This window comes from Gracilinanus agilis, chromosome 2 (genome assembly GCF_016433145.1).
Source record: "Gracilinanus agilis isolate LMUSP501 chromosome 2, AgileGrace, whole genome shotgun sequence".
In the NCBI taxonomy this organism is placed as follows: Eukaryota; Metazoa; Chordata; class Mammalia; order Didelphimorphia; family Didelphidae; genus Gracilinanus; species Gracilinanus agilis.
This window is the reverse complement of record NC_058131.1, coordinates 235119201-235139456: the sequence shown is the minus strand read 5'-3', so window position 1 is coordinate 235139456 and position 20256 is coordinate 235119201. Positions and strand designations below refer to the sequence as shown.

Genomic DNA, 20256 nt, shown 5'->3' with positions numbered 1-20256 from the left:
CGTTTTTTTTATTTTCAAACAGCAAAAATTACACTCACACATTTTAAAGTTTTAATATATTAGTATTTTATTTGTCGTCAGTTACGAGATAATTGTTTTAATGAGAGTGATCTAATAATAGTGTAATTTGGAAGGGGAAGTTATTATTTGAGAAAGGAGGGGAAAAGTCAAAGCAAAAATGAGAAGAATATGAAGAAATTGGGAAAGAATGAATGTTTTTGTGGAGCAAGTAGCTAGATAGCCTCCCAGCCCAAACCTTTATTCCCAAAGTGGAATACAAATTTCATGGGATTTTTTTCTTTCTTCATCTACTCAGATTTTTCTAGATGGCTGGTCAGATACCATGAAAAAGTGAGAAAGGCCTCCAGCACATTGTGGGGGGGGACCTCCTAGCGTGAAATTAATAGGAGTTTATGGATAGAATTCATAGATGAATTGCTGTCTTCTTCCTGGGGGAGAAGCAGGGGGGCATGAACATCTAAAATCACTGAGACTACAGATCTATTTGAGTACTAAGAGGATGGAATACTTTGTCTTAAAAATCTTCCATGAAAATTAGGGCATATTTTTCAACTGTATTTTGGGATGATATTTGAATTGCTTGTGAAAGATCCTATTTGCAAAAGCCCAGCCCCATCAGAACTCTACTTAGGGGTCTGGCCTGCCTTAAGAACATTCTTCCCATCTGCTTATCTCACCCTTATTGCTTTGCTAAAAGAGAGGGGATGCCAGAATAAAAAATAACTTGGCATCATGCAAAATTCAGGAAGTATTCAGGCCAGAGTAGGCTATGTAGAAGGCAGAACTAGTATCAATTTTAATTTTTACTTGCATTTCCATTGCTTTGTCATATACTTCTCTATTCTCCAAGACCCAGCTCTTTGCTGTGCCTAGTAGTATGCCTGGTACACATTTCTCATATTCTTTTTTTTTTAATTAAATGTTTTTTGGAGTCCATCACTTCTCTATCTTGAAATGGATAACATATTTCATCATCACCCTTCTGGAATTGTGATTTGTTCCATTGTGTTGATCAGAATTCCTAAGTCTTTTAGAGTTTCTAGTCTTTACAGTGTTGTTTTTATTCCATAAATTATTCTTTTGGTTCTGCTTGCTTTAGTTTTGCATCAGTTCATACAAACCTTCTGGAACACATTTCTCAAAGGCTCTTTTGTTCTCATTCCAGGTGTGTGTGGGTGTTGTGGTGCCCTTCGCCCCAGATACAAGAGACTGGTTGACAATATCTTCCCAGAGGACCCAGAGGTAGGTCATCCTCCCTTCCTACCACAGATCCATAGAATCTCAAAGCTAGAAAGGCCCTCAGAAGTGTCAGAAGACAAGCTGTCCAAAAGTCAAGTGGATGTCTTGAGGCAGAGGAAGGGAGTTCCCTTCAGTAGAGGTCGTAAGCCAAAGGATGGATGCCTCTTGTCATTTTTGTTACAGTGAGGATTCCTTTCTGGTGTGGGTTGAGCTAATTAGTCACTTAAACCTCTTCCAATTCTAAAACTTCTGTGATTCTGTAACTCATCTAGTCTGTCTCCCTACATGAATCTACTTCTACAATATCCCTGAAAAGTTGTAATCTAGCTCTGATTATAGGCCTTTAGTGACAGAACGTTTAGACAGATCATTGCTAGATTTTCCCTTTATTAAGGCAAAATCTGACTCTAACTTCCACCCATTTTTCCCAGTTCAACAATCTGGGGCTGAGTAAAGCAAATTTTCCCCTCTATCACATGCTACTAGCTTTCCCATAATCCTGTCAGATGCTGGTATGATAAGCTCCCCTCATCATTCTGGGATAATAGAACAAGCGCAAGTCTGGGAAGTCTCCTTGGTGGAGATCTCTGATTTGGCCAGCATGTCTCCATACACCTTTTATCTCTGAGTATTTCCAGACAGACAATCAAATCATTGGCCTTTAAGGAAGGAATTTATTTAAGGAATAAGGCTATTTTTGTGAACTTCGGGGGTGGCATTTATCAGATTGACTCATTCTGATTTTTGAGTAGTGGGAGCTCTTGACGATAATACTTTCCTTGTTTTCCTTTGGTTGGGAGGAGGGAAATAGCTTACTAATTATGTTATAATAAGATTAGAGCCCCAGTAACAAAAATGAATGACATTTCTAGAATGCTTTATGTCATCCCATTTGAGTCTCAGAACAATTCTATGGGATCCTTTCTTTGGTTATTCTTAATCTCCATTTACGGATGAGGAAATTTAGGCTCAGAGAGCTTAAGTTAGCCTAGTGCCTGGTAGATAATAAGCATTTAAATACATTATCTGTTATCTTAAATGACTCATCCCTGGTTACAGAGCTAGGAAATATTAGAGGCAGAATTTGAACCCTAGTCCCAACTCCATTGCTTTGATCATAAAACGATGTATAGATAGATAAGTAGATAGGTATATATTAGTGATCAGAAATAGAAGAAACCTTCCTTTTGAGGGAAATGTAGTGGGATAGAACCTTTAATCTCATTGTTCTGCATTTCTCTACCGTGCCTCCAAGAATTATGACATTCTCTTTATACTGTCATATTTCAATACTATTCTGTCAGTCTCTCATATGTCAATACTATCCCCAATGGTGTACTCAATAAATCTAGGTCATTATTATTAATAATTTGAAACAAGAACCTTCCTTGGTATAAACATGGTAGGTATGACCATTGGCTGTCTGTGCCTTTATAGGATGGCCTCGTGAAGACCAACATGGAGAAGCTGACCTTCTATGCTCTCTCAGCTCCAGAGAAACTGGACCGGATCGGTGCCTACCTCTCTGAAAGGCTTATCCGAGACGTGGGCCGCCATCGATATGGGTAAGCAGTAGGGGGAGGTCGGGCACCAACTTCAGTTTACAGGGTATGGATAGGATGAGTACATTTTATGAAAATTATCAGATACCAAATAATTCATTGAAGCAATGCCAGAAAGACCTGACCTGGGATGCAGGGGACTTGTTACCTGTCTCTTAAAGTCAAACACTGGTTTGAGTTTATTTCTATCACTGCATCTTGAGTGTGAAGAAAAGTTAACGTCCTATTGATTCCATCATTCAGCATTTCATCCCTCATATATAACTCTCACTGACCCAAATTTATCATTGTCCCCAACAAAGCTATTCTGTTGCTGTCTAAGTGTTTGGGGAGTTAGTCAACCTATCTGTATCTTAATAAGAAGCACAGACAAAGGTGACCATAAATTGAAAAAATAATATTTAATTTAAAAAATACGTTGATTTTTTTTTTGTTTCCGCCCTACCGTGACACAAGGGCATAATATTTTTTGTTAAAGGCTGCATGTAGAGGAGTGAGTATGTTTCCCATTCAACTTTGCCAGTGGATGGGAGGAAATTGGGAAGATTCAAGTAAGACTGAGGTTGAGCTAGTTTGAGAAGGCTGGTGGAATTGACAGTTAGGGTATAAGAAGGGATAGCAGCGGTGGTAGGGGCAGTGGCAAGCACAAAATTGCTCAATAGTCAGGATCTTTATAGGCAGAGATTAGATTGGAACAGAGTAAGCAGCACAGGCAAAGGAATTAGGGTTGGAGATGTAGAGCGTGTTTGTGAGGTCCAATTGAAGTGACAATTTGTGGGGGAAGTCTCCCTTTTTAGTAAGTGGGTTATCAGTTTAATATAAATGGCCATTTTATGAAAGAGGAGCAGAATTTTCCAGTTTCTGAAGTGGAAATCTGTAATCTTTTCTCTCCATTCTGCTTTCTGATTTATATTCATTCTTTGTCCCTCCTCCCCCTCCATTCTCTGACCCTAGATCTGTCCCCAGACTTTGGTGCCCTTTTCTTTTTTTTTCCTGACTTAACATTCTTGTGCCTACGCAAGTAGTTTCCATTTTGCTCTAATGTGGATTTCTAGAAAGTAAAACATAAATCAAACCCTTTTTCTCCATAGGAACATTATTATAATTGGAGGTTGCGTTCATGACTAAGGCTTCAGCATCAAATAAATCATGAATATAACCAACATAAATGCAAAAGATCCAGCAACTATAAACCCCCATTATCATTTAAAAGAGTGCATTTGTACTCCCAGTCTAATAAAATGGGCATAAATGTAGGTATGTATTGATTATATGAGGGGCCCTGATGTGTTGTAAAGTGTACTTAGAATACATTAAAGAAAAGCGACATCATGCTTGCTAGTATAAGCATTCAACATTTAATTAACAATAATTTCCCTTGCCTTCTTGAAATTTATAAGGACTCTGGGGGATGATTTGGATGGCCTAGATCTCTTTTTAAAAAACCCTACCCAGGGAATTTTGAACCAGTGCCTTCGTTTTTTTTTTTTTTTTTTTTTTGGCTGCCTATAAATTTCCTTATTCCAAGAAGAGGCATTCAAAACTATTCCCTTGCTCTTAAGAGCAATGCGATTGAGGTTGGTTCTTGGGGAGACACAACAATGAGTATATATAGTGATAGTCAAGGCGTAATAGTGAGTCTGCTTTACAGTCAGGAAGTCCTAGGTTCTCTTCCTGATTCCAACACTTAACTGGTTTGACAATTGACCCTAGGCAAGTCTCTGAGACTATAAATTGAAGAGCAGGTGTTTACTTGCATTGATAAAAGAAGTATTCGTTGTAGGATTTTTCTTGGCTAGTAAAATCATGTATCTGATCCAAAAAAAAAATCCCAACAAAGGAGGGTTCAGTTTTGTAGTGGATATAAGGGAGGAATTTCCAGAAATGACTTTTATAATGTAAAAACAAAAAAAATCAATAAAACTTTTTTTTAAATGACCTTTCAAATGTCCAAGTATATAAAGTCCCCACAAGGGACTTGAGTTGTAAATGTTTAGAGAAGAGATGTCTACTTAGCTTTGGCCCTCTTTGTTGTCTCTTTTCTGTTCTTCTCTTTGCTTTCTTATCCAAAGTTGAAGGGTAGCCTTGAAGAAGAAAAGTCAAAAAGTTAAAGCTCATACCTTTGCCTTGGTAGTGTTGATAGTGTTGATGATAAGATATTCAGTGGCTGATTGGATGAGAAATGGAAGCTTCAGAATGTTTTAATGGCCAGTTAGCAGAGATGCTTTTTCTTTCCAATCCTGCTCTCTCCCTCAGGCACTACCATTTTTTTTCAGTGTGGGCACTTGTTTTTCATATTCTTTGTGGAAATTGGAATGTGTAGTGAAAAATAGGTGAGCTTTAGGCAGGCTATAAGTTAGGGACAAGAAGTGGGGGATGAAGGGAAGGAAGATGAATTCCGTGGGAAGGAATACAAAGCAACCAGTCTAAGACTGTCTGTAGTCCCATCTTTCCTATTATTCTGTAAGAGCTTTACTGTCTAATCTAGTAGCCAGTTTTAGTATTTTGTATTGCTACTCTTAGTAGCTCGTTTAGTATTTTGTTGGTTGAACCTAGCCAGGCATTATTTGAATGGTGATGACTGAGCACTTTGTACTCAGGGATAAATAAATTTCTACTGATATATTTTTTCTTTCTTTTTTTAAATTAATTTTTTAAACCCTTAACTTCTGTGTATTGGCTCATAGGTGGTAGAGTGGTAAGGGTATGCAGTGGAGGGTCAAGTGACTTGCCCAGGGTCACACAGCTGGGAAGTGTCTGAGGCCAGATTTGAACCTAGGACCTCCTGTCTCTAGGCCTGATTCTCAATCCACTGAGCTACCCAGCTGCCCCCTACTGATATATTTTTTAATGTCATCAAAATTTCTAGTATTCCTTACCCTCTCCCTTCTCATAGAGTCTTCCCATGTAACAAGTAATATTTTTTAAAGGAAAAGAAGAGAGAAGAAACTGATCAGTATATAGAAAAAAACTAGGGGGCAATTAGGTGGTTCAGTGGATAGAGAGCTAGGCCTGGAAGACTGGAAGTCCTGGATTCACATCTGGCCTCAGACATTTCCTTGCTCTTTGGGCAAGTCATTTAACCCCATTTGCGTATCCCTTACCCCTCTTCTGCCTTGGAATCTATATTTCGTATCCATTCTAAGACAGAAGATAAGAGTGTGATTTTTAGAATCTGAATTCTTTGAAAAAGAGTGGGGAGGAGGTGTCCTCTTCTATCTCTTCTTGGGAGTTATTATTCTTTATAATTTTGTAGCATTCACTTTTGATTATTTTGTGGTTGTCATTTACATTTATATTAATGTAGTCATTGTATACATTGTTTTGCTTAGCTCTGCATACTTCATTGTGCATCGGTTCATGTAAGTCTTTCTATGCTTCTGTATCATATTTGTTATTGTTTATAGCACAGTAATATTCCTTACTTTCATGTACTTTAGCTTGATTAGTCAGCGTCCATTTAATGGCCATCTTCTTTGTTTCTAGTTCTTTGCTATCATAAAAAAATACTGCTATGAATATTTTGTTCTATTATAGGGACTTACTTCTATTCAGGTGTGCTTAACCTGGAGTCTGTGAACCTATCTTTTTTTATAGACTATTTTGATAAATTTATTTTACTATAATTGGTTTCTTTTCTAACTCCATGTATTTATTTACATAATTGTTAATTTTTTGTTTTCAGTTCCAAATTCTCACCCTTTCCCCAACCATTGAGACAGCAAGAAGTACAATACCCATTTTACATATGAAGTCATGTAAAAACATTTTTACTTTAGTCATGCTATGAAAAAAAAGCAAGCAAAATATATTTAAAAAAAGAAATATGCTGCAATTCACAAAGTCCATCAGTTTTCTCTCTGAAGGTGAATAGTATTTTTTATCATGAATTATTTGGAATTGTTTTAGATTATTGTATTAATCACAGTGGCTAAGTCTTTCACAATTGAATATCATTACAATATTGATGTTACTATATACATTTTTCCAGTTCTGCTCACTTCTTTTCCATCAGTTAATATAAACCTTCCCAGATTTTTCTGAAACCATCCCCTTCATTGTTTCTGATAGCACCATCATATTCCATTCCAATCACATACCACAGCTTTTTCAGCCATTCCCCAACTAATGTGTATTCCTTCAGTTTTCAATTCTTCACCACCACAAGATATCTTTGGTGTGCATACCTAGTAGCAGTATTGCCAAGTCAAAGTTGTATGCATAATTTTATACTCTTTGGACATAGTTCCTAATTGTTCTCAGAATAGTTGGACCGGTTCACAACTCTACCAACAGTACATTATTGTACTTGTTTTTCCATACACCCTCCAGCATTTGTCACTTTCCTTTTCTGTCATGTTAACCAATCTAATGAGTGTAATGTGGTATCTCATAGCTGTTTTAATAAGCATTTCTCCAAATATTTGTGATTTAGGACATTTTAAATATGACTATTGATAGCTTTCATTTCTGCTTCTGAGAACTGCTTGTTCATATTACTTGACCATTTATCTATTGGATAATGGTTCTTAGTTTTGTAAAGTTGGCTCATTTCCCTATATGTTTGAGAAATAAGGCCTTTATCAGAAAAATATGCTTTAAGAAAAAATTCCCAAGTTTCCTAATTTCCTTTTAATTTTGGCTGGTTATGCCATGTGTTTAAAAATGCTCTTCTGAGAAGGGGTCTATAGGCTTCACCACACTGCCAAAGTATCCAGGACACACATAGAGTCCTTGTTAAATGTTATCAGGAGTCCCATCCTTGCCCAGGATACAAGAAATGTGGAATATGAAGACCACAACCCACAGGAAAATAGTAATAATAATGAGGAAGAGGATAGTATCTTGCCGTTGTTCAGGCATGTCCAACTTTCTGTGACTCTTCTTAGTATTTTCTTGGCAAAGATACTGGAGTACTGGAGTGGTTTGCCATTTCCTTCTCCAGCTCATTTTGCAGATGAAGAACTGAGGCAAACAGGGTTAACTTACTTGTCCAGGATCACCTAGCTAATAAGTTTCTAAGGCTGGATTTGAACTCATGAAGATGAATCTTTCTGATTTCAAGCCCCAGGCTCTATCCACTACATCATTTAGATACTATTTTAAATTTTGCAAAGTGCCTTACAAGTATTATTACATTTTATCTTCACAGCAGTCCCAGAAGTTTGATTCTCTTATTATCCTTATCTTATGGATGAAGAAACTGAGGCAGAGATATTAAAAGCCTGAAAGAGTCAGCCCAAGGGGCAGGGCTGGATAGGGTAGCCTTGTCCAAACTTCCTCTGCTTGTATGCAAAGTGTAAAAAAATTTAAAAAGACTCTTGTTATGAAAAATAAAATATTTATTAAAATATATAAGGATAAAAGGATTTCTAACTCCAGAGATTCTAATTCCACCCAAATAAAATTCCCTGGTTCTGCAAAAAACCACTTCTCCTGTTTTCACAGGCTACACTAATCCTTCCTGATCTGACTAATACAAATTTTTAATATTTTAAATAAACTAACAATATTATCCTTATAATTCTTAACTTTGCCTCCAGTTATAAAAATAACAAAGGCTAGCTGGTTGAGTTTCAATAAGAATCAAGTTAGGAGTCTGAACCTTAGCAAACTCAGAGTCCAAACCAAAGACCAGGTTTTTCTTTGTTTTTCTCAGAGTTAAAACAATCTATAAAAACAGTGATAGTCACTAGTGTGTCCCAAGTTGGGAAAGGAAAACACTTAACTCCTTCAGGTCTTTCTCTCCTTTCCTTCTACCTCAGACAGGAGAGAGAGTCTCTGTCAGTGACTCTGCCAACTGCCAGAGAACAACTACCACTCCCAGAGAGAGTAACTGTCACAGAAAAAAACATTAGACTTGAAACTAATGCTCTGGCTCAGCTTTGTTTGAAACTCCAATTCTTTCTCAAGCCAGCTTCTCTACTTCTTATCACCAAACTAATAAAACAATATTTATTTTCTAATATCATCCTTATACAAGTCTCAATCTTGAGCTTTGGCCTAGGAGAAAGGGCTAACAATAAGAAAGGGGGATTTTCTACTGATCCCTTAGCAGGGAAACACAAGATTGAATTGCATACTGGTCAATAATCAATCATCAAGCATTTATTAATCACCTTCTCTACTGTGACCAGCCTATGATTGTGCCAGGATCTGAGGATAGGAAGACTTGCCCTATCCTCAAGGAGCTCCCCATGCTAAGAGCTCTGCTTGTGGGGTGAAGAAACCAAATTGTACCTGGATGCTTTACTGCATTCCTTTAAATTTTAGCATAGAATTTCTTTGGTATGTGAACCTCAGATATTCAAATGCCTCCATGATCAAAACAATATCAAAGTTCCTTTCAGTGATGCGGAAGGAAAGAATACAGCCCATCCTGTGTGATTCTTGTTCATGTTGTCCCATAAGTTGAACAAAGAGAAGTTTACCCAGAATGCTTAGAGCTTTCCTTGATTACATTGTTCATTTTTGTGAGAAATCTTATAAAACCAAAACTCCAAAACATAAACCCAAATAAACAAATGAAAAATCCTATGCCTTCATCAGCATTCTTATTCCAACAGTTCTTTCTCTGGAAGTGGATTACATTCTTTGTCTTTCCTTGATTTTCTTAACATTATAAGCCTACCATGACACCTAGAGTGGCCTTTTGTCTTTTTTTATGGTCTCCAGAGAATTTTAATCATAACAATATTTCCCATGTAGTGAAGGATGTCTATTACACATATAAGAAAAAACCCATGAAGGAAATAAAGTGAAAAAGTGGTATGTTTCCATCTGCATTCAGACTGTCAGAGTTCCTTCTATGGCTATGGATAGCATTTTTCATCATGAGTCCCTTGGGATTGTCTTGGATACTTGTATTGTTGATATTAGTTTATTTCCTCATAGTTGACATCATATAATATTTTTTTTTGCCACATACAGTGTTTTTCTGTTTTTTAGCAAGTTACTCTTACAGAAATCAGAGTTGAGCTACATAGTATTACTTACCAGAAAAGGAATCTCTCCAACCATATCTCCAACAAGTGGTTACCTAGCCTTTTATTTTTATTTTTATTTTTTCAAATAAACTCTTACCTTCCTTCTTGGAGTTAATACTGCGTATTGGCTCCAAGGCAGAAGAGTAGTAAGGGCTAGGCAATGGGGGTTAAGTGACTTGCCCAGGGTCACATGGCTGGGAAGTGTCTGAGGCCAGATTTGAACCTAGGACCTCCTGTCTCTAGGCCTGACTGTCAATCCACTGAGCTACCCAGCTGCCCCCACCTAGCCTTTTCTTGAAGAACTCCAGGAAGGGGAAATTGTTTACCTACCTCTGGTAACCCATTTTACTTTTGTTACTCTTTAGTGATTAGAACTTTTTTCCTTAAAATGAACAAAAACCTGCTTCTTCTACTCTTCTCCCCATTTCTACTTTATACTGTATATAATTCAGCTACTTGTTTTTACACTTCTTTCTCTTTTTTTCTTCTTTTCTTTTTTTTTTTTGACTCTTTACTCTTGACACATGACTAGCCTATCTCCTTTTTCCATCATACATCTCTTTGAGGACATCCTTTACTCTGGTTCTCCAGAAGAAGTTTAGGAATCATTGCTTAGTTTTAATATTTATCCTATTATTTTAATGAAGTTTGGTTTTCCAGATGGCAGTTGCCTAATTTACAACCTTTGCTAAGTGCTTAATAAATGCTTTTACTTCTTCCTTCCCTTCCTCCCTCCTTTCTTTCTCTCCTTCCTTCCATTTTTCTTTTATTCCTTCTTCCTTCCATCTCTGAGCAGCTAGTCTTGCAAATATAGATCTATAAAGTAACTATAAATGTCACACCTCACAAATACAAAAACCATCAAGCACTTCTTAAGCATTCTTGAGACCAAGTTGCCCACTATGCCAAAACATCTAATTTTCACCCCCTGGAGTTGTAATAGAGAGCATTTTTGGTTTAATATGGATTGATACAGACCAAGATATCTTCCAACTCTGCAATTAGTCCCTTCTACCTTCGAAATTTTGTGATTCTTTAGCTCTTAATCTAGAATTACTTGTTAACTTTTGCTTAGCTCTCATGTACTTTAGCTTACTACCTATCTATCTACCCTTTGCTAGGGAGCAAAGTGGATGGAGCCCTGGACCTGGCATCTGGAAGACCTGAGCTCAGATAACTGTGTGACCCTGAGCAGATCACTTCATTTCTGTCAACCTCAGTTCCCTCAAGACAATGATAGCAGCTACCTTCCAGGGTTGTTGTGAGAATTAAGTGAGGCTATTTGTGAAGCACTTTTGTAAACTTTAAAGCATCACATAGATGCTAGCAATTATTAGCTATTTTTACTCCAGCCCTTCTGGCTCGCCAAACCCTATCTTCTGCCAGGCCTTCTGGATAGAGTGACCACAGTGGGTCTGTGTCTTTCACACTGAACTCATCTGACTCAGGCTTATATCCAGCTAGCCCTAGCAGGTTTCTGTATTCCAGATAACTCCATGTTCCCCATGGCTCCCATCTGGGATAAGACATACTCAAAGAGCTATAAAGGATGTGCCCCCTGCCCCAAGGAGATATAGCAGAAACTGCAGAGGAGCCCCTGACCATCCGTAAAGCCTAGTTCAGTGGTTTGCGCATAATGGATACTCAGTGAATGTTGGCCAATGAGTAACAAGTGAAACTTATTTTTGAGCATCCGTCCTGTTTGTCTTCTAGAGCTTTTGACTTTAGGTTCCAGTGAAACTATATGTTCTGCTTCCTCAGATCTTTCTTAGCAGTCAGTCAAACATGTATTAAATGGCTACCATGGACAGCTGGGTGGGACAATAGAGTACCAAGCCTGGAGTCAGAAGAACTCATCTTCTTGAGTTCAAATCTGGCCAGACATATATACTTGCTAGCTGTGTGACCCTGGGCAAGTCACGTAACCCTCTTTGCCTCGGTTTCCCCATTTGTAAAAAAAAAAAGCTGGAGAAGGAAATGGCAAACCAGTCCAGTATATTTGCCAAGAAAACCCCAAATGAATTCATGCAGAATGAAAGGAGCAGAACGAGGAGAACCTTATACACAGAGACAGATGCATAATGGCACAATTGAATGTAGTGGACTTCTCTACTAGCAACAATGCAATGATCCAGGACAATTCTGAAGGACTTATGAGAAAGAACGCAATCCACATCCAGAGAAAGAACTGTGGGAGCAGAAACACAGAAGAAAAACAACTGCTTGATCACATGGGTCGATGGGGATATGATTGGGAATGTAGACTCTAAACGATCACCCTGGTGCAAATGTTAATAATATGGAAATAGATCTTGATCAATGACACACATAAAATCCAGTGGAATTGCTCGTTGCCTATGGGGAGGGAAAGAACATGAATCATGTAAACATGGAAAAAGATTCTAAATCAATTAATTAAATAAAAAATTTCAATTAAAAAAAGAAGAAAACTCCAAATGAAGTGTCAGACGTGACTAAACAACAACAAATGGAGGCAGTATGTTGCAATGCAAAGAGTACTATATTTAGAGTTAGAAAGTCTGAGCTCAAATTTAACGGACTTTGCCCGTTACCACTTGTGTGACCTTGGGGAAGTCAGTTAACTTCTCCATACTTCTGTTTCCTTATCACTAAAATGAGGGGGGAATTGGATTAAATGAGATTAGAGGTTCCTTTCAGCTCTAAATTCTGTATTCTAGATACTGTGCAAGGTACCAGTGATATAAACTGGAACGGACAGTAAGTTATTGAGTTCACAAAAGTGAAACAATCTCTGTTCTCAAGGAACTTGTCTTACATCATGGAAGAAACATGTGCATAGATAGATATCACCAAATAAATCAAGGTAATTTTGTGGGTAAGCACTAGCAGCTGGGGCAAGAGGAGAGTCCGAATGGAGAAGGAACTTGAGCTGAGTACTGGAAGAAATGAAGTAAAGTGGGAGTGCATTCCAGGCATGAGAGATGACTCAGGCAAAGGCACTAAATATGGGAGATGGGAATGTCATAGATGATGAATAGTGAGATGAGCAGTTTATGGGATCTTGTGGAATCCATGAAAGAAAGTGATAAGGCTGAAATTGTGCCTCTTTTCTGCATTCAGCACATTTGGTTTTGTGTTAGAGTTATTCATTCTTTCTCTCTTAAGTGATAAACTTCATGAGGGACTGTTTCATAGTTTATTGCATCTTAATTATCTTTGTGTATCCTGAAGCATGTAGCAGTATTCAGACTCCCCATGTGAGTATTCCCTTCATGGAACCAGATCCCAAACCATCTATGGCTTTGTAGCTTGGGATTTGCCAGTCACACAGAGGTAAAGTGACCCTCCTAGGGTCACATAGCTAGTAAATGTCAACTCCAGCCTTTTTGACTTGAAGCCCAGACTTTTATCTGCAATGGCATTCTACCTCTGATTTGTTCACACAATAGCTACTTAATATTTACTGAATTAAAATATTCAAGAAGAAGCCAATCCCTGCCTTCTAGTTGGGAATAAAGGGAAATTGACTGTCTTAACAATGGCTTTTAGGGAGCCTTCACCTTTCTCTTCACATTGAAACAGCTCTCTGATGTTGTCCCTGGCTGCTTCCATTTCCCTTTCTTGCCCTAATTTTATCCTTCTTAACGTCAGAGTTGAAGTATTTGATCTCCGTGCAGAGGGAAACTGCAGAGATTTGAGAAAGATAAAAATCTCTTATCTCTTATCTTGATTTGTTCTAATAGGTGCTTGGACACCTCATCAGTCTTTCAGGGATGTGGCCAAAGTTCCTCTCCTGTGCCATCTTCCTGCTCTTTTTCCTCCCTATCCCTCACCCTGCTGACCTTGCCGGTTCCATCAGTTTGGAGACTGCAGGGAAGTTCTCAGACCTGGGTTCCTGCACGAACACCACAGGAGCGACAGAGCCTGTCTTTGCCTCATTCCAGGCTGCTCTGGCATGAAGCTGATGCCTGGCGTAAGGAGAACAGAGTCCTGTTAGAGCTGAGTCTACAAAGCACAGCTGGTCCTCTGGACTGTGACTACAGCTGGGCTCTTTGAAGGGCAAGGCCTTATCAATGGGAAGAGCCAAAGAATGGCAGGCTGCCCAGAGCAAGCTTTTCTCCCTCACTGCTTTGATCCTGCTTAGCCACTGAAAGGCTAATGTCATCCTCAGATTCGACAGACTCGCTGTAGATAATATCTTGGCATGTCCCATTTGTAAGCATTCCCAGAGGTGAAACATATAATGGGCTATAGCTGATAAATATGAGGCGTGTGTTTTATAAAAGCAAGAAGGAAACTCAGACTCACAAGCATCCCCACTATCGACTTTGCTGTCGTTTGTTCTCGTGCAATAAAAAAGAAATAGGGGTAGGATGGAAACAGTGACAGCACTAGCCTGGGACTTAGAGGAGCTGCCTTTATGAAACATGATGAGAGGTATAGAGATAACCCATACTATTCCTCTGTGAATTGTTGATCAGCCAGTCAACAAGCATTTTTTTTTAAACCCTTACCTTCCGACTTGGAGTCAATACTGTGTACTGGCTCCAGGCAGAAGAGTGGTAAGGGCTAAGCAATGGGGGTCAAGTGACTTGCCCAGGGTCACACAGCTAGGAAGTGTCTGAGGCCAGATTTGAATCTCCCATCTCTAGGCCTGGCTCTCCATCCACTGAGCCCCCTAGTTAGCCCCCCAGTCAACAAGCTTTTAAATGCCTACCAAGGACAGCTAAGTGGCACAGTGGATAGAGCACTGAGCTTGAATCAGGAATGCTTATCTTTCTGAGTTCAAATCTGGCCTCAAATACTTTACTAGCTATATGACATGGGGCAAGTCACTTAACCCTGTTTGCCTCAGTTTCCTCATTTGTAAATGAGAGCTGTAGAAGGAAAAGGCAGACCACTCCAGGTTCTTTGCCGAGAAAACACTAAATGGGGTCATGAAGATTCAGACACAACTGAGCATCACCAACAAGAACCATGGGCCAGGTACTGCCAGAAATATTGCTAGGTGGCAGGAATTCAGAGACGAAAGTGAAGCATTTCTTGCCCTTGAGGAGCTTCCATTCTGTAGGAGGAGATGGAATGTAGGTGATGGGGATAAAAAGACAAAAATGAAGCAATTACTGTCTTCAGGGAGTATACCTTCCATGGGGGAGAATACATGTGCATATATAATTATATAGAGAATAAATACAAAATAAATATAAAGTAATTAAATATCAAGTCATTGAGGGAAGGAGGACACCAATTTTAGGAAGGGCTTCACATGGAAAGTAATGAAAAAAGAAAAGAAGTGAATTGAATTATTTGAATTAAAGTGAATTGAATTTTTTGAATATGATTAACATGAAGATCCATGTGATCATCAAATATTGTTTATTTTTTTTTTAAATTTAAGTGGGCAGCTGGGTAGCTCAGTGGATTGAGAGTCAGGCCTAGAGACAGGAGGTCCTGGATTCAAGTCAGGCCTCAGACACTTCCCAGCTGTGTGACCCTGGGCAAGTCATTTAACCCCCATTGCCTAGCCCTTACCACTCTCCTGCCGAGGAACTAATACACAGTATTGATTCTAAGACAGAAGGTAAGGATTAAAAAAAAATTTTTTTTAAACCTTACTTTCCATTTTGGAATGCCATATATTCTTTCTAAAGCAGAAGAGTCACCAATGCAACTATCAATAATATGGAAATAGGTCTTGATCGATGACACATGTTAAAACCAGTGGAAATGCACATTGGCCATGGGGGGGGGGGCGGTATTGGGGTGAAGGGGAAAGTAAGAACATGAATCATGTAACCATGGAAAATTTTTCTAAAAAATAAAAATTAAAATAAAAAAATAAAATAAAGCAGAAGAGTGTTAGGGTTAGACAGTGGAAGTTAAGTGACTTGCTCAGTCACACCTGAGTGTCTGAAGGCAGATTTGAACCCAGGGTCCCCCCCCCCCATTTCTAGGCCTGGCTCTCAATCCACTGAGCCACCCAGCCGCCCCCTGTATGTTTATTTTTTACATACTTTGTGTCCACTTATATGGACCTGTATTATATCCCCCAATGGATATTTTGTCTTTCTATCCTTAATGCCCACCAGAGGACCTAGAACATACATAGGAGTTTAATCACTGCTTGCTTGATTATTTCATTTTATGGATCAGTACGCTGGTCATTCCTAAAGGTAGGGCCTTTCTCCAGGATCTTAAGATTAATATACTTGATTTTACTACAAATTTCCCATTTTGCAGATGGGTAAGTAGGGCATCTAGACTGCAATGATAGCCGCCATGCTTTTTCCCCGCCAGGTATGTGTGCATTGCAATGGAAGCTCTGGACCAGCTGCTTATGGCCTGCCACTGTCAGAGCATCAATCTCTTTGTAGAAAGCTTCCTCAAGATGGTGGCCAAGCTGTTGGAGTCCGAGAAGCCCAATCTGCAGATCCTAGGCACAAACTCGGTAAGCAGAGGCTGAAGGGGGTGAGGGTGGGGGGAGAGGAGGGCCAGTTTGGGTGTCCCCACTACCATGAAAGGTAAGGAGCAGGGCAACCACTCAGATTTATAAGAAAAAAATTTTTCTTGAATATTTGACTCAGTTCAATTCTCCATTCTTTCTCTGACCCCAAATCAATCAATTAATCAATAAACATTTATTAAGTGCTTACTGTATGCCAGGCTCTGCACCAAGTTCTGGGGAATCCAAAAAGAAGCAAAAGATAGTTTCTGCCCTTAAGGAACTTCTGACCTAATTGAGGAGATGGCATGCAAACAAATATACAAGCAAGCTACATATGAGATAAAGAGGAAATAATTAACAAAGGGAAAGCACCAGAATTAAGAGGATTTGGGAAAGGCTTGCTGTAAAAGATGGTATTTTAGTTGAGCCTTAAAGGAAATCATGTTGCTCCTTGTCTATAATAACACAGGAGAAGAGGTACCTGGTCCCTTCTTTCTGAAGTTAAATAAATTAATCTCCATGAGTCAGTTTGGTCACACACTCCTTGAAATATATGTACTTGACTAAGAAAACTTAGCAGAAAAAAATTCTCCTGAAGAGTTCGGAGAGCTGAATCTTAGTTGTGATTTTGCCACTAATGAGCTGGACGAGTCTCTTCACTTCTCTCTCTCTGTTTTTTACTCATCTGTAAAATGTGAGGGTTAGGGGTGGGGGGACAATTGGGGCTACATCAGGTTTGTTTTAATTTTCTCTTACACCGCTTACTTTTATTACTATCATCTCTTTGTTTTTTGCTTTAAAAGATTCTGATAATCAAATTATATATTTATCCAAGCAAAATGGGGTAGGGGGTGGTGGGAGAGGAAGGGAACAAGCATTTATTAATTATTAATTAAGTATCTATCTGCTCTGTCCCAGACATTGTGCTAAAGCACTTTAGAAATATTATCTCATTTGATTTCCTGCAACAGCCCTATGAGGGAGGCACTATTGTGTTCTCCATTTTACAGTTGAGGAAACTGAGGCAGAGGGAGGTTAAGTAGTCCAACTGCCCAGGGTCATCTGGCTATTAAGTCTTTGAGGCTGTATTTAAACTCGGGTCTTCTATCTAGCCATTGTGCCATCTGGCGTCACAATATGACTTGGAGGGGCCGTAAGCAACTCAAGAGCAGTGGGTCCACAAGAGCAGTAGATAGAGAACCACACCTGGAGATAGGAGGTCCTGGGTTCAAATGCGACCTCAAGTACTTTCTAGCTGTGTGACCCTGGGCAAGTCACTTAACCCCCCTCCCCCCTCAATTGCCTAGCCCCTACTCCTCTTCTGTCTTGGAACCAATCAGTGCTAGGGAAAGCAGTGTGCCACAGATTAGAGATCCCTGGACTAGCTGATCTTCATGCAACGTTCCACCTCTGATTCTGTTTTAAATACTAATTTATTAGTATGTTCCTTGACAATCAAGGGAATTTCCTCACCTGGGAATTCCCTGTAGCAGTGATGGTGAACCTTTTAGACTGAGTGCCCAAACTGCACCCTCATGTGGCCTGTGAGGCCCTTTCCTTACCCCAAACAGGGGAGGGACAAAGCATTCCCTTTGAGCTGTTGGGCAAAGGGGTGAGTGAGAGGAGAAATGTCCTCAGGCATGTGTGGAGAGGGGGAGGGGAGCAGTCCTCTCTGGCACAGCATGAGTGCCATAGGTTTGCCAACATGGCCCTATAGCAATGAAATTACAGGGTTATCCACTATCTTTCTGTTGAGGGCAGGGATTATTTTATTTTTAATTTTTGATTCCTAGTGCCTAAGAACAATGCTTAGTATGAAGTAGGCAGATCATGAATACATGTTGAATGATTATTATTGATGGTTATTTTATGTGAGGGAATAGTCATTAGATGAACCAAAACCTACCTAATGCTTTGTCTCAAAGTCAGTGAGGATGTGTGTGTGTATGTATGTAGGAAGGTAGTCTTACAGCATTCGGTGGTCAATTAATTGACCACTCGCCCTTTCTTCTACACGCTTTCTCATCTATCAGTCTTCTCAAGTTCAGCCTCTACCACCAGTTGTTATACATTTATCCAATCTATTACTTATTGAATGAATAAAGTAGATTATTTGTCATGAGCAAAATAACATAGCTTGGTTTGATGAAAAGAGTATTTGATTTGGAGTCCACTTTGATTCCAATCCTATTTCTCTTAATTACTGCCTCTCTGACTTTAAGTAAATCCCTTAATTTTTCTGGACCTCAGTTTCCTTGTCTTTAGGGGCTACATTAGATGACATTCCAGGATCCTTTTGGACCTAAATTTATGATCTGTTTACATAGCCGACTATGAATAGAGAGAGACTCTTAGCTGTTATACAGTTGAAATGTGAATTAACTCAGCAAAACTTAACCAGAAAACTTCTAAGCTTTTTTATATGTGATATGTTGTTATTGAGTTTTTTAAATCATTTCTGACTCTCCCCTTTGGGGTTTTCTTGACAAAGATATTGGAGTGGTTTGCCATGTCCTTCTCCATCTCATTTTACATTTGGGGAAACTGAGGCCAAAAAAAGGTTCAGTGTCACACAGCTAGGAAGTATCTGAAGCCAGATTTGAACTGGTGAAGAGGAGCACATGTAATACTCTTTATTAAAATAAATTGAAGCCAACCTTAAGCAAATGTTTTATTTAATGATTATGCTTAGGGCAGACTTAAAAGAAACAAATTCAAAAGATTAAGAGATAAAGGATACATCCCACCTTCTGACCTTCCCACTTATGTTAACTCTTCACTATTGTTAATAATTTCCCTCTTGGGCTTCAAAAAGAAGGACAGGGAGCCTTACTTTCATTCTCTTGGTTCGCTTTGTATTCAACCACCCACTACCCCCCACACCCAGATTAAAGCAATCTGTGCTGACCTCTACCAGATTGGCACTTGATTAGCATTAAGTTAGCTTTACCAGCTTTTCTAACCCCAAATCTGCTCTTCTTTGGTTTCTTCCTCATTTGACTATCAAAAAGAATACCAGAAAAACCCAACACCTCTCTGTCTGTCTGTCTGTCTGTCTGTCTGTCTTTTTCCCTCTCCCTCCCTTCTTTTTCTGTCTCTCTCTCCCCCTTTCCATCTCTCCCTCTCTTTATCTCTTTTTCTATCCCCCTTTCCCTGTCTCTGTCTCTCCATCTCTGTCTTTGTCTGTCTGTCTCCCTTTCTTCCCTCCCTCTTTCTCTTCGTCTCTGTTGCTGTCTGTTTCTCCCTGCTCTCTGTCTGTCTATCTGTCTCTGTGTCTCCTTCTGTCTTTGTCTGCCTTTGTGTGTTTCTGTGTCTCTGGCTGGCTGTCTCTCTCCAGCTTCCTGCAGTATGACCTTTCTAGATTCTCTCTATGGAGAAAATGAAAAGTGTGTAGAATTCCGTGTTTTACTTTTTTCTCAAACAGCAGGAAGAACGTTTCTATCCTTTTCTCTCTAACTGCTTAGGAGAACTTTTCATCTCTCTTCATTCTTTGTCCGGAAGCTCCCCATGCATAAATGTTTTGACATTTACACATAGCAGCTAGGGATCCATATGGCTTTTAAGGTGTACAGAGCATTCTGTGGACATTATCTTACCTGAGCATCACTAATAATGACTGACATTTATAAAGCATTTTAGGATTTGCAAGGCACTGTAGGTACATTGCATCACTGGATCCTTATAATCAGCCTGTAAAGTAGATAGTTATTATTATTCTCTGTTACATATACAAATGGTGTTGGGCAAGTTTTTAAAAGAATGCATTATAAGAGGCAGCTAGCTGGCTCCGTGGATTGAGAACCTGGCCTAGAGACAGGAGGTCCTAGGTTCAAATCTGGCCTCAGATACTTCCTAGCTGTGTGACGTTGGGCAAGTGACTTAACCCCAATTGTCCTGCCTTACCTGTTCTTCTGCCTTGAAACCAATATTTGTATCCATTCTAAGACAGAAGGTAAGGTTTAAAAAGAAAACCTATAGCAATTATTTGCTTTATATAACTCTTTAAGTCACTTTTGCCTTA

The 20256-nt window shown here is 39.1% G+C and overlaps 1 protein-coding gene across 3 annotated transcripts in view; it reads left to right on the top strand.

The window, feature by feature from the left end:
• Nucleotides 1–1182: 1182 nt before the first annotated feature.
• EFR3B (EFR3 homolog B) overlaps nt 1183–20256 on the top strand; it is a 59063-nt gene continuing 39989 nt past the window's right edge. For all 3 annotated transcript variants that reach the window (XM_044663762.1, XM_044663763.1, XM_044663765.1), the window contains exons 1-3: nt 1183–1263; nt 2698–2825; nt 16088–16238. In XM_044663762.1, coding sequence (XP_044519697.1) covers nt 2719–2825; nt 16088–16238 — 258 coding nt within the window. In that variant the 5' untranslated portion in view covers nt 1183–1263; nt 2698–2718. The remainder of the gene's footprint in view (nt 1264–2697; nt 2826–16087; nt 16239–20256) is intronic.